We start from the raw sequence: 13571 nt of genomic DNA on the forward strand, positions 1-13571 counted from the left end.
GGCCCCCATCTCTGACTCCCATCTCTGGCCCCCATCTCATCTCTGACCCCCATCTCTGACTCCCATCTCTGGCCCCCATCTCATCTCTGCCCCCCCTCTCTACCCCCCCCCCCCCCCAGTCCCTCACACCGCCCGCCCCTCAGGCCCCGCCCCCTCGGCGCCCCCCGCCGGCCGGGCCAACCCCGCGCGCGCGACCCCCCTCCGCGCGTGCGCAGGGGCGGTGCGGGGAGGGGGCCGGGGGCGTGGCCGATTCGCGGGTCTCGCGAGAGCTCGCGGGCTATATCAGCGCGGGGGCGGGCGCGGGGCTTCCTTTAGTGCGTGTCGGCCCGCGCTGCTGCTGATCCCTTCCGCCCGCCGCGCCCGCCCGCCATGGAGGACAGCGCCATGGACATGGAGAGCATGGGGCCCCTGCGCCCGCAGACCTTCCTCTTCGGTAACGTTCCCCGCGCGCCTGGGCCCCGCCGCACCCGCAGGCCCGGGGCCGGGCAGGGCCCGCATGTGGCCGCGGCCTGTGCGGGCCGAGCGCGGCCCCTCATGGTGGGTGGGGGGGGCGGGAGGGTCCGACCGGGCCGTTCCCGCGCGCGCCGCACGTGGCGCGGGGCTCGCACGTGGCGCGGCCCGTTCCGCTTTGTTCCCGCTTTGTTCCCGGTGCCTCCCGCCCGTTCCTAAGGACGCGGCGCGCCCGCGGAGCACATGGCAGCGCGGCGGGAGGCGGAGCACGTGGAGCGCGGCGGGGCCGAGCGCGGGGCTGCCCCGCAGGCCCGGCCGCCCCGCCGGGCCCTTGTGGAGGTGGCACCGGCCCGGACAGCGCGGGGGACGCTGGGCGGGGGTGGTCTCACAGCGGATGGGCTGGAACGGGCCACGCGGGAGTTGCGTGCTCGGCACCAGGCCGCGGGCTCGCCTGGGGTTTTCCCCACCCCACGTGTTCTCCCTCTTGGGAGCCCAGAGTGCCGCTAATGCTCGGTGCAAGCTCTAGAAAAGCAACAAGGTTAAAATAAATTATTAGCAAATATTTGCTTAATAAATAAAACAGGAGGCTTATACTTATATTGTCTTTTCGCAGGTTGTGAACTTAAAGCAGATAAGGAGTATCAGTTCAAAGTAGATGATGAAGAAAATGAGCACCAGTTGTCTCTGAGAACGGCAAGTATTGTTTAGTCTTAACCTTTCCATTTTTTATGTAGTGGTGTGCAGTGATGCAGGCGGTGAGTTTTTTTGTGTATCGTTTTTTCCCCCAAAACTTTATTCTTTTAGTGGTAAGTGTTTTTAGGCAAATCTGTAAAAATAACCTCTTAGTGGGAGTGGAGTATATCATGTCACTTTTAATATTTGCTGTATCGAAAAAAGTGCATCCAGTGGTGTTTCATTGCTTACAGCAAGCAGTGTAAGGCTGGGAAAGGTTAAAAACCAATTCACAGTAGGTTAATCAGTAAATATAATTTAATGCCAAAATATGCACTCAGGCATCTCTAATACAATAGTGCAGGTGCTACAGCACAGGGGCAAGGACAGATTTATAGACACACTTTCTTAGACTTCATTAGTAACTTTATTTTGAAAAGCTTTTCAGTATGTTCCCAAACATAATTCCAGTTCTTTTTCTTGCCCAGAGGCAGATAATAAGTAAGTCTAAATGAGAGGAAGGAAGGTTTATGTTTTGATTTACTGTCCTTGGTTTGCCCTCTCTGAGGAAGGCACATCTTCTGTTTAGATAATTCATCTCACAGACTCCTCGCTGATCCTGGGAATGGGATCTGTACATGATTTCTTGGAAGTGTCCTTAGATCTTTGTGGTGCCACACAAGCCAGACACGGTATTTCAAGGCCTTTGTTCTGGGCTGACCATGTTGGTTTTGGGTAGGAAAACATCAATGTGCCTCAGCTTCATGGAAAAGGAATTAGAGTTGTAGTATTGCTATTGTTTATTGCTCTGTTTATTTGAATACAAAGAGGTGTTTTGATGGTGAAACAAGAGAGTCTTATAATTGTGAACTAATTCCTGCAGGAGAATTGCTTCCTACAGGTGACTTACATAATAATGCTCTCCAAATATAGTGTTATTTAAAACACTTCTGGTTATGTGAGTCATGTGTCTTCAGTCCTTGTATATTATGAAAATTACAGCCTGGACTTGACAATGAGTAATTTGTTCTTAAATGCAATTTCTTTTGGTGGAAGTATATAACAGTAAAGTATGTACAGGACAAGTCCATACACAAAGTTCTTGTATCTGAACGTTTGTCATGCAGATGGAATTAGTCACTGAATGATATTTGAGTTGTATGGCTTTACTCAAAGATCTTTTTGTTTTTATTTTATTTTAATTACCTGTAGCATCTCTTCTGATGTTCAGCACATCGTGGGGGATAAAGTAGGTTGGATCCACAGCACTACTTTGTTGTTAGGGTTGTGGAGGGGGGGAAGCTAAATCAATAACCCGTCTTTTGAAAGGTAAGAGTTAATACTAACAGGAGAAATGGGTGTTAAACATTTCCAGTTTGCCACTTGATATTTTAAGAGACTTGAAAGGTCTTGGACATGGCTACAAACAGAAAATTCCTTGGTGAGCAGAGGAAGGGCTTGATAAAAGATAAGGTGTGAAGGTAGCAAATACCTGGTGACTGATCGTGCACCTGGTACAAGCCTGGTGGTGTAAAGACTGACAGTGCCCATTAAGATACAAATGTAGTGATGGACTTGGGCATGAGGTACAGAAAAATGGGCAGAAAGAGGGTAAAAGTACAAGACTATTAATGTATGTAGAGGTTTAAAGTGACATGAGAGTTTCTGTTAATGTCTTACAAAAAGTAGGTGAGAATGGAAAGGAATGGTCATTGCTTCGTTACCTGTTTAGTCAGTGCATTCCTTCAGTGTAGAAATTAAAGCAAGTGAATGGATGTTTGCCAAACACTCAGGAAATACATGAATAGTAAGTGCTGTAGTATTACTTGAACTGGTGCAAATGACAGCAGTAACTGGGGGTGGAGGGCATGCTCCAAAATTTGTCTCACCAGCTGAAAAATTCAGTGTTTTTGCCAACTCATCAAGAGGTGAGATCAGATCAGCGATTTCACCTCTTTAAATTAGCAGTAACAAAATTTGCATGGAGTAGTAAATCCAATATTCTGTTTCTCTGCCTTCAGTCTGATACATCTAGTCTGGACCGTGGTAGCCTCCTTAAAGCTCAGCTCCTGGAGAATGGAAACTTTGTGTGCCTCTGCCTGAAGTGTTTACACCCACGTCTTTTGTGGAGGGTGGAAGGCTTTCTTTGTATGGGCAGTGGGAAAGGAAGCGCAGAGCCCTGTGCACTGGTCCCGGGAGTAATTGTAGTACTTCAAGGGATTCTTGGTTTTTACATCTTCTGCATGTAGTCCTGACTCAAAGGCCAGAGATTCAGTGAACTGGAATTTCAGGCCTGACCGATGCATGTCACACATTTGCCTCCCTGCAGCTATGAGTTTTGAAACTTCAGGAAGTACCAGACTCATACTCAGAGTAAGGAATCCAGGCACTTGAGTTTTGAAACGCCCTGGGACAGCAGCTCTCAGTCCATGGTGAAATAAAGCAGAAGGCATGTGCATAAGTGACAGTACTGAACTGAACCGTAGTTAGACTTGACTCCTCAGTGAATGGCAAGTAAACAAAAAGTGCAGTGCGACAAAGGGAAGCCATTGGCAGATGAAAGAGGGCGGGAAGGGGGAGGATAAAGACTTCAGCATTAATTGATGCAGAACAGTGAATGGAGTTTAAAAGACTTAAAAATATTTAAGCAGATGCTCAGACTGCCCTGTTCTTGACTTTACAGGTTACTTTAGGTGCTGGAGCCAAAGATGAATTACACGTTGTAGAAGCAGAAGCACTGGACTATGAAGGCAACCCTACTAAAGTAGTGCTGGCATCCCTGAAAATGTCAGTGCAGCCTACGGTAAGTGCAGGAACGTGGGAAAATCTACTGGGAATTTGGTCTCGGGTGACAAAAAGTAGATAGAAATGGGCTTGGGTCAACTGAATTTTAGTGAAAATGAACGGTGGTAAGTGTGCTAAGACAAATGTCAGTTTTGATGTGTAGTAAATATGAAAGTACTTTTTGTGCCTCGTAGAGTTACTTTAGTCATCTGGAGGTAATAGACTTGCTCAAATTATGCATTTTTAAAAAAGTGATAGTAATTATGCATGTTATCTAAATGTATACAGATGTATATGCAGGCAGATGCATCTGTAGCCTGTGTTGCTTTCTTTGAGCGTGGGATGAGAATAATTATTTTTTCTGCATGTCCCAAGCTCTTAAGAGATTCTGAAGATGATTGCTGCTGTATCTTGCTTTAAGGGCACCCTACTTGTCATTTCTGCTATCGGGAATGTAGTTTGATGCAGTGTTGCTGATGATGTACAAGTAGAAGTGCCCTATGCTGTGGGCAGGTGGGATGGATAATGTTCAAATTGGCATTGTTACCAAGGGGAGTAAAACGAGTGTGGATTGGTCTGGCTTAGGTGGATAGGAAAAATTAAATATAGTAAACACTGTTGGTAGCTTATTGACCCTGATTTGACTCTTAACACTTCTGGAATATTCTGTCAGGTGGGAACTTGGAGTAACTGTGTTAGTCATGGAGTCTACAGAGTTCTTGTTTTCATTTGAGTGGACTGTCTGTTGACTATACTTTGCCCAGAAGATTTGACTAAATAAAAACACGTTTTTCTCCAGGTTTCGTTAGGGGGCTTTGAGATCACACCGCCCGTGGTGCTGAGGTTGAAATGCGGTTCAGGGCCTGTTTATGTCAGCGGGCAGCACCTTGTAGGTACGTATGGCTGGGTACTGATGGAGCTTTGCATCTAGCAGCCCCAACAGAACTTACAGGGGTGTGTAACTGGTGTCTGAAGCAGTGCCTTTTCTGATACTGACCCCCTGAATCTTTGTCACAGTCCCTGGAGGCATGAGGTGGCTGTAGGACAAAGCAGTTCATTGAAATGCTTGCATGCCTTTTCTTGCCACGTGCCTGGTATGGGTAAGGGGCATTTGTCAGCATTGCAATTGGAGTTCTAATTTCTGCCCTTGGAAGTGGGTGCTAGCGTCCCACAGGAGACTTTCTGTTCTCAGCTGAGTGTGAGAAGACTGCCCATGAAATAGTTCTGAGTTTGAACTAACCAGGACTAGCCTTCTCCTTTGTAGGATTGTCTTTGAAACTTGTCTTTCTCAAGAAGTTTTAAAATGTGTCTGCTGAGGAATGGAGAAAATGTTACTCTTAACTTTCTTTGGCCTCTTATCTGTGAGGGGTGTTAAAACCGGTGTGTATGAATGGTTGTTCACCTACTTTTGGTTTCAGTGTAGTAGTACCTGCATTCAGTCAGCTGGAAAAGTTTCTGATCTCAGTGGTTTGGTCACTAGTAGGAGCTTCCCATGAATTCACCTCAGTAAGACCAAGCCTATTCAGTGGTGGGTGATGCTCCTCTCTTTGTTTCTTACTACTAGTCTTGCTTTACCCATTATTAAATAAGATGAGATTTTTACATGCTGCCTTCACTTTTTCAGCATTAGAAGAAGAACCAGAATCAGATGAGGAAGAAGATGATGCAAAAATTGTGAACGCTTCAACAAAGAGACCAGCAAGTGGAGGAGGAGCTAAAACACCACAGGTATATGGGCTTGCAGTCACCTTGTTGGAAGCATTTTCTTTTGGTTTGCTATTAATGCTGCCTCTAGAAGTATGCAGCTAGATGGCTTGCTATGATTCACTTAGTATGTGGGAAAGGATTATTTTGTACTTGCATCTTGACAAGTTACAGGAATGTATTTAAGTGCAGATAGTTCCCAAAGCTTTGCTGGAGGGGCAAAATATAATTGCTACTTTTGTGGAAACTTTGTCCACTGCAGTAAATACTCTGAATTCTCTCTGTGAACTGTGTGTGTGCAGATTCTGGTGTAAACATCAGTGCACTGCAGGGGTTGAAATGCTGATTGAAGCTCTTTCCTGTAAATGAAAGGTTCATGTGCTCAGAGCATGCTGTAAATTTATCAATAGTTTTGGACTTGGCAGCTGTAACCTCCTGAGTTTTAGCTAAATTGATTGAAGATAGTATTGTAATTATGCTGTGAAATTTTTTGGATGACAGTTGCTCTTTATTGGTGTAAAATGGTATTAACGCTTAGCATACTTTTTTGTTTTTAAAGAAAAAACCAAAATTATCAGAAGATGATGAGGATGATGATGAAGATGAGGATGATGATGATGAGTATGTATTCTTGTTTTGATAATGTATTTTGAAATACAGGGTCAACTTTCAGAATATGAATTGTATGGCACAACTGTGAGCAAGCTGTTTTTTATCTTGGCTAGGGAAAAAGCAGAATTGCCTCATCTCCACAATGCAGTCTGAATTAGTGTTATTCAAATGTGTCATACTGGGTTATAAAACTTAGCTTCCTGTTATCTGTTAATTTGTAATAAAGCTAGAATTTCTTTATTATTAGTAGTGGAAGTCCCTAAGATACTTGCCTTCAGTATTATGGCAGAAGGAAGTTCATTTAACTGCTTTGAAGGTAGTGCTTGCTCTGACACCTTGCCATGTGTGAAAACAAGGTGTAAGGTAGAGCTGGGAAGATTACTTCCTTCATGAGGAAAACGTTTTACTGGGAGGGAAGGGGAAGATTATTTCCTAATGTGAATCTTGAGTTTTGGTGAGTGACCTCCTTTCTAATTGTAGTGATGAGGATGACTTAGAGGATGATGAGGAAGAAATTAAACCACCAGTGAAGAAAGTAAGTGGCATATACATAGACACTCACACTGTGATACAACAGTAATGGGGCAGGTAGTCCTTTAAATCAGTGAGTTTAAGCACAGCTGTCTGGCTGTGCAAATGGGGGAGGCATTTGATTCAGCTCAGTCTGTATAAAAAAATTGTAATAGGACATGAGACTATTTAAATACGAATGTGCATGCAATCCATGTTTTATTTCCTTGGCTGCAGAGGGGTGACTATGGGATTAACAGCACACACATGCAGTTGTCAGACTGGTATGGGGCCTGTATGGCTGTTGGGCAGCAAATCCTGGTCACAGTGGATTGTGGTTTGCCCTTGTTAGTCCTGCAGGCTGTGGAAAGGACTTTTTAGTCCTTCAAATACAAAGGGATAGAAACGTGAGTGCAATTCTGTCAGCCCTCGAGGGCCATCTGGTGGTGGAACAAACACACAGCAGGGCAGCTGCAGAGGGACAAGGGCAGGCATTTTCTTTTTCTTAAACTTGTGTACTTAGGCTTGAAGTTTTATGTTCATATGTACTGTTTGGAAACGAATATTTAGTGTTTTAATTCACTGTGTGCTGCTCTGTCCTAATGGATTTCCATAGGTGATAGTGCACAATGGTTTAAGGCCTGGTAAAGACAGTCTGAACTGCAGATTCCTGCCATCTAACCCAATCTAGTGTGGCTGAACAAAACGGTCCCTTGATTTACATAGGAGTGTAAGATCCCAATTCCTAAATGTGCATGTGGTATCATGTCCCATGCACATCTCAGATGTTTCTATATGGAATGCCAAACAAGAAATAATAGTTAATGCAATATCTGCCCCCCAAAGACTGCGTAGTAATATGTAAGGACAGGTGTGATATATAAGGAATATAAAGTGAGGGTCTCACATAGTTATATAGTATCATAATAGAATGTATGTTACGTATTGTGCTGCACTAACAGGTTTTCATTTGGGTTCCTGTAATATGCTTTTTTGCTTAAATGATGGATGTTGACCATGTTTCCTGGATAGCGAGAATAGTTTTTTGAGGTTAAGTAGTATATGAATTTGTCACAAAATCTTGAGTATTATTTTAATGATCTTAGCATCTACGTGCAGTTCATTTGGCAAATGAACTTGTGTGCTTGCTTTACAGCCAGTCCGTGAGGTTTCAGGAAAAAATATGCAGAAAGCAAAGCAAAATGGAAAAGACTCTAAGCCGTCCACACCAGCATCTAAATCAAAAGTGAGTGAAAACAGATGAGTAAACCAAAGGTTTATTCTAGTGTGGAAGGTAGTTTTCTTGTCTGATGGTAACTTCAAATAACATACTAGCCTTTAAGTTAGGTGTTTGAATCTTAATACGAAGCATGTTGAGGATACTGTTCACTGCTTCGTGTTCTCCTGTGAAACCCTTCAGTGATCAATACATAACTACAACAGCCAAGGTTTGAAATCAGACATGCTGTCCCTTGGGAATATTGGTGATCCCTCGGTTTGAAATACAGAATCTCTTTGCTAGCACCTTGTGCAAGAGGGTGGCTGCCAAGTGTATTCCCACTGGAGTATGTCCAGAGGCTGCTGCTGCTGAGTTGCTCTCACTGAACTGATCCGTCTCAGAAGGGACAGTTTCTTGTTCAGTGCTCAGTAATTGTGTCCTGCTTCCTTATGCAGCTTTTCCTTGCTGGGCGTATTCCCGTGTGATGCCAGGAAGGTTCATACAGAAATGAGCGTGGGCTGGATGGCAGGAGAGCATCTCAGAAGCAGTGCAGATGTGCCTTTTAAAGCATGACCTAATCTGGTTGCAGATGTGGAGTGAACTCTGAATCACTGAATGTTTTGGCTATTTTTGGTTTCATTTCTGTTGAGAGAAAGAGCTGTGGAGGCACCTGCTCAGAAACAGGATGTTAGCTCCAAACTTGAATACTGTACTTTTTCTTGTTTCTGAGGAATGTGTTGGAAGCACAGATTTAGCTTTCATGATTTTTTGAAAACTGTATGGAATATGTATGTGCTAGCTAGTTTTTCCATTCCATGTAAAATCCACAGTAGGTTCTAATATATGCTTCTTTTATAAATCTTGGTCTTATACACTAAGTAGCTTTTATGTGCAAGTTGCTAATAAAATTAATAATTTTCAGACTCCAGATTCCAAGAAGGATAAAACCCTAACTCCAAAAACACCAAAAGTCCCTCTGTCGTTAGAGGAGATTAAAGCGAAAATGCAAGCGTCTGTAGATAAGGTGAGTTTTTGGAAACTTGAGGTTTCTCTTCTGTGCTTCCACAGATCAGAAGAATTGGATGTTTTTAAGAAATGTCACTGATGGCTGTTATCAGAGGGTGTTGATTTTTAAGCTCAGAGAAACATACACATTTGGGACAAAAAGAAGCCTCTGTACTCTGGAGAAACAAAACCACTTTGTTTCTGGATGCCTCTCGTGGTGCTGATTAGTAATTTGGTATTTCTTAGTGAACTGTCTCAGTTAAAATTTGAAAAAACCTATAACCTTCAGTGATCTTTATTCTGTGTGTGTACTAGTGTACACATTTTAGGTTACTAGAGCAAAGCAGAGTGAGTTCTTCGCATGCTAAAATGGCTTGATCTTGAAGCAATATCCACCTTAGCTATCCAGATGCCTGTAAGCCTCAGTAACTTTCGGAAGAGGGAGATAGGTGCTTGTCATATGAGATAATGTCATGGAAGACCTGAAAGTGTTTGCTTTCTGAAGGGATATGAGATTAATTGGGTCTCCCCTCAATGGTTTTTTCACCTTTTTGAAGGCAGCAGGGCAGTCACTCTGCTTTTGGTTGTTACCAGCTTTGACTAGGACTTCACAGTTACACACATGAGTATTTTGCTTAGCTGCTATTTAAGTCTAAAAAGGAAACTGAGTTACAGGCTGGTTGGGTAAAAGCATAGCAAGTAATAGCAATTCTTTTCCCCCTTAGCCAAGTTTAAAAGTGATTTGATTTAGCTCAGTCTGTATAAAGAAGTTGTAATAGGACATAAGAATATTTAAATTTGAATGTGCATGCCATCCATGTTTTATTTCCTTGCTGCAGAGGGTGTGCCAGCTGGAGGTGTATTCTCAGTACACCTGTGCCTAGAATACATGGTACTGAGGGCCTGATGTCTGGTTTTGCTTTGCTGGCAAGAAGTGTGCTTAGAAATCATATGCTCACTTGTGACTGAACCAGATTATTCATTGGAGACTTACTTTTGGCTGATAATGGTGCTATGAAGAATTCTGTTGGTTTGTTGGTTTTTTTAGTTAAGATTGATAAACTTCTTGACCCCTTACAGTGGCAAACAAAGTCACCTAAAGAGTTAGGATTATCTTCTGCTTAGATCATTAGTGTTTTGAGGCTGCTTTGTCCCAGGAATGCAAAACAAGGCTAAAAGTGTTCTGACTCAGAGTGGGTACAGAGTGAGCAATGCCAGGTTGTGCTGAGGGCGGGAATGCAAGGCCCTGGATTGGGATCTGACGGGGTGGGTGGTACCATCCCGGTGGGTCACTCTAACCTGGACACTGGGGTGGTGTTCGTGTGACTCAGAGGAACCACGGTCGGGGTGTTTCTGCAGCTTAAGCACCAGTGGCTGAGCTGGTCCCAGGAGACATGTCACTGTGGAGGGGAGCAGAGCAGAGGATTGGCAAAAGGAGCTTAAAAGTACACTATTGCTAAAGACTGTTTTTGCTGGGAAATGCTGTGTATGGTGCTGCTGTAGCAGGCAGATTAATTTAATGTTTTCCAAGATGGTGCTAGAGCATCCCTGAATAAGGCTGGGTGTGTGTGCATTCCCAGGTTCCACAGCAGTTCAGCTGATAGCCAGCAAGTTAACAGCTTTATCTGACTAGCATATGACTGCAAACAGGGTTATTTGAAGTGGTGACTGCTTGCTGTTGTGCTCTGGAGCATGAGCAAGTGTCTTGGACAGCAGTTTTAATGCATAACCACTCCTGTGAGAAATGCCCTGGATATTGTAGAGAAGAAAATTTTCAAACGGTTTAAAGCAGATTGGTGTGGGAAGTTGCAAGGTGGGCTCAGTAAAATTCCATGTGTGTTGCAAAGAGTTTCAGCTACATAGGTCATTTAATGATTCCAATAAATGACCTGCATACACTAAAGTTTGCCTTTTTTCAAAATAGGGTACTATCCTGCCTAAGCTGGAACCCAAATTTGCCAACTACGTTAAGAATTGCTTCAGGACGGAGGACCAGAAGGTAACTGAATTTATTGGAGCTTGATAAAGTCCAAAAACTTTTATAACCTGACTTAAGGATTCTTTTCCACTTAATCTTTACAAGCTTTGGACTGTTTCAAAGGGTTACAAACCACAAACAATACTTCAAATTACATAAATGGGAATGGTTTTTAAGGGTTTAGTTGGCTAAGATAGGAAAGCTAATATTTTATTACATTTTTCCAGCTTTTATATGGTTGGTAAATTATCTCTTGCATACTAAACCCACAGAATTTTCCTTTTGGCACCATATTGGCTAAGGAAATGAGCTGTGGTTTTCCTTGCTGCTGAATTTGGCCACCTAGGCCAGTCTGCTGTTCAGCCCTGGGTTGGGGAGGGTGTCTGGGAGAGGGGAGCTGTTTTGTGATGGAGATTGTGGCCTTCTTGCTACGTTTTGTCCCAGAATGAACTGAGCTCTTGAAAAGAGGGCAAGCTAGAAGGTGGTATCAGGAAGCAAGTTTCTGAATTAGTTATTACCTAACATAGACTGGGCTAAAATGTGTCTTAGATTTCCCTATCAGAAGTCCTGTAAGTTAACTTTTTTCCAGTGATGGAATTCCTTATGCTTTCCTGATTCCCCTGGTGGTTCAGAGTAAACTTGTCTGATAGACAAATTGATAGGTTCTTAAAAGAATGTTGAAAAGAAGCTCTCCTCAGCTGCTGCAGCTGCTCTGACATTAGCCAGGGTAGGCAGAGTTCAGCCAATATTTGCCTAGCTGGTCCACACCCATCCTCTCACTCACCTTCACTGAATTCTTACTATTGTGACTTAGTGTGAATAGCAGTCTTCTAGCAGAAGGACCTAATGTCATGCTTTCAACTTAATTTTCTCTGAAAGAAATGCATTTTTTGTTATAAAATTTAATGTCAATATTTTATGGAATAAGTGGATAGTAAACTGAAAATAAGTTGAATAATGGATTCCAATTTCTAACTTTTTGTGTACACTTCCAGGTCATTCAAGCTCTCTGGCAGTGGAGACAGACTCTGTAAGAAAAGAAAACAGTTTAAACAGTTCATTAAAATCTGCAGTCTTACTTCTGTAACCATTATTTGGCTGTTCTTTTTACAAATGCTGAAAGAGCTTTCCCTCCTGTGTCTGATAAATGTCATCCAGATTACCTTGCCAAGAATGTGTTGTCCAAAATGCCTGTTTAGTTTCTAAAGACGGGACTCCACCCTCAGCTTCATTTTAAGTATGTATGGAATGTTTTGATAAGGCATGGTGGTGGTGGTGGTCAGACAAATGGAAATGGTGGGGAGACTAAATGTATGTGGAAAAAGAATAAAATTTAGTATTTTAATAAAGTACTATTGTTTCTTTTTTATGGATTGGGGGTAGCTTGCATATTGAACTCAGAGATGAGGCTTTAAAGTTCTCCTAGGAATTTACCTTGAAGTATTTTAGCTACTTTTCTCCATCAAGTTACACATCAGCTAGTCTCATTTGTGTTAACTTTCAAAACAACTGAACTCCAGTTCCGTGAGCTTTGCAGCTGCTGAACAGCTGATTGGTGAGAAGACTAAGTGGTAAGCGGGGCTTTATTCTTGTCTGAAAGTGACCACTAATTATATAATTGCCTAAACCAGCCCTTCCTGCCTCGATTTCTGATCCGCTTCATTGCGCTTTGGTTTATGGTTTCTCTCTAACTACTGGGTTTGTAGGGCTGTGACTCCCTTTGTAAAATGCACTAGTTTAGATTTGGGAATTGCTGGCTGTGCTGTTCCTCTGAGGAGCTGCAGTCTCTGAGGTTGCCTCTCATAATGACTCCTGTGAGGGTTTTCTGGAGATGGGAATTAGCTTGAATGCTGTAGGGTGTGCCTAGAGAGCTCACTGAGCGGTGCCAGTGGATAAATTCCTGGGAATGCTGAGGAACTAATCAGCAAATGCAAAAGCTTAGATGGGCAGGGAGACCGGGCTATTTTGATTATTTCTACATGACACTAAGAAGCAGAGTTAAAATTTTGGACTGCTCTTGGTTGTCACAAAAGGTGTAAGGGCTTTCAGGTGAAGGAAGGAAAGCATGGATGCTGTGCCTGGCACTGAGCTCTTCCTCAAGGCTCCTGCCCAACTGTGTATCGCTTCAAATGCTTGAGTGTTAGATCTGTGTACAGGAACTGAGTAATGGTGGAGACTGAAAGAAGACTTAGCAAGAAAACATTTAAGCAGTTGTATGGTAACCATTAAACTTGGCTTTAATCCGTGCTACGTTTGAGAATTAATGCAGCTGACTTCTGTTCTTCACAGCAGCAAACCCCTTATTTGAGAACAGAAGAGCATTAAGACAGGCCATATCAGCTTTAAGTTTTCCTCTTTTAAAGAACTTGAACCACTGAGTTCTGTAGGAGTTGCCTTCCCAAGACATGGTAAACTCTTGTTGGGTTGTGCTCATTGGGCATGGGGTCTCTTTTTTACTGAGCTTTTTTACAAGTTGTTTAAGTAGAATGTACAATTTGGTTTGTGAAATTGCCACTGGAAATACATTTTTTTTTTTTAAGTTTGCTATTGAGATTCTGGGTGTGATAGGAAGCAGTGCAGGTCTCCAGAAGCAAATAGTTCTTTTTGGAAAAACAAAGCCAAGCAAAGTGCATGGTA

The 13571-nt window shown here is 43.1% G+C and overlaps 1 protein-coding gene across 1 annotated transcript; it reads left to right on the top strand.

Moving 5' to 3' along the window:
* Positions 1 to 268: 268 nt before the first annotated feature.
* Positions 269 to 12286, top strand: NPM1 (nucleophosmin 1). Its single transcript, XM_027705035.1, has 11 exons — positions 269 to 433; positions 1064 to 1143; positions 3806 to 3925; positions 4706 to 4799; positions 5531 to 5634; positions 6170 to 6231; positions 6703 to 6757; positions 7889 to 7978; positions 8874 to 8975; positions 10881 to 10955; positions 11930 to 12286. Exons 1-11 carry the CDS (start codon positions 370 to 372, stop codon positions 11966 to 11968), a joined length of 885 nt encoding a protein of 294 aa, XP_027560836.1. The 5' UTR covers positions 269 to 369; the 3' UTR covers positions 11969 to 12286.
* Positions 12287 to 13571: the final 1285 nt, after the last annotated feature.

The sequence above is a fragment of the Neopelma chrysocephalum genome, unplaced genomic scaffold (assembly GCF_003984885.1).
Source record: "Neopelma chrysocephalum unplaced genomic scaffold, ASM398488v2 Primary Assembly neopelma1_303, whole genome shotgun sequence".
NCBI classification, from domain to species: Eukaryota; Metazoa; Chordata; class Aves; order Passeriformes; family Pipridae; genus Neopelma; species Neopelma chrysocephalum.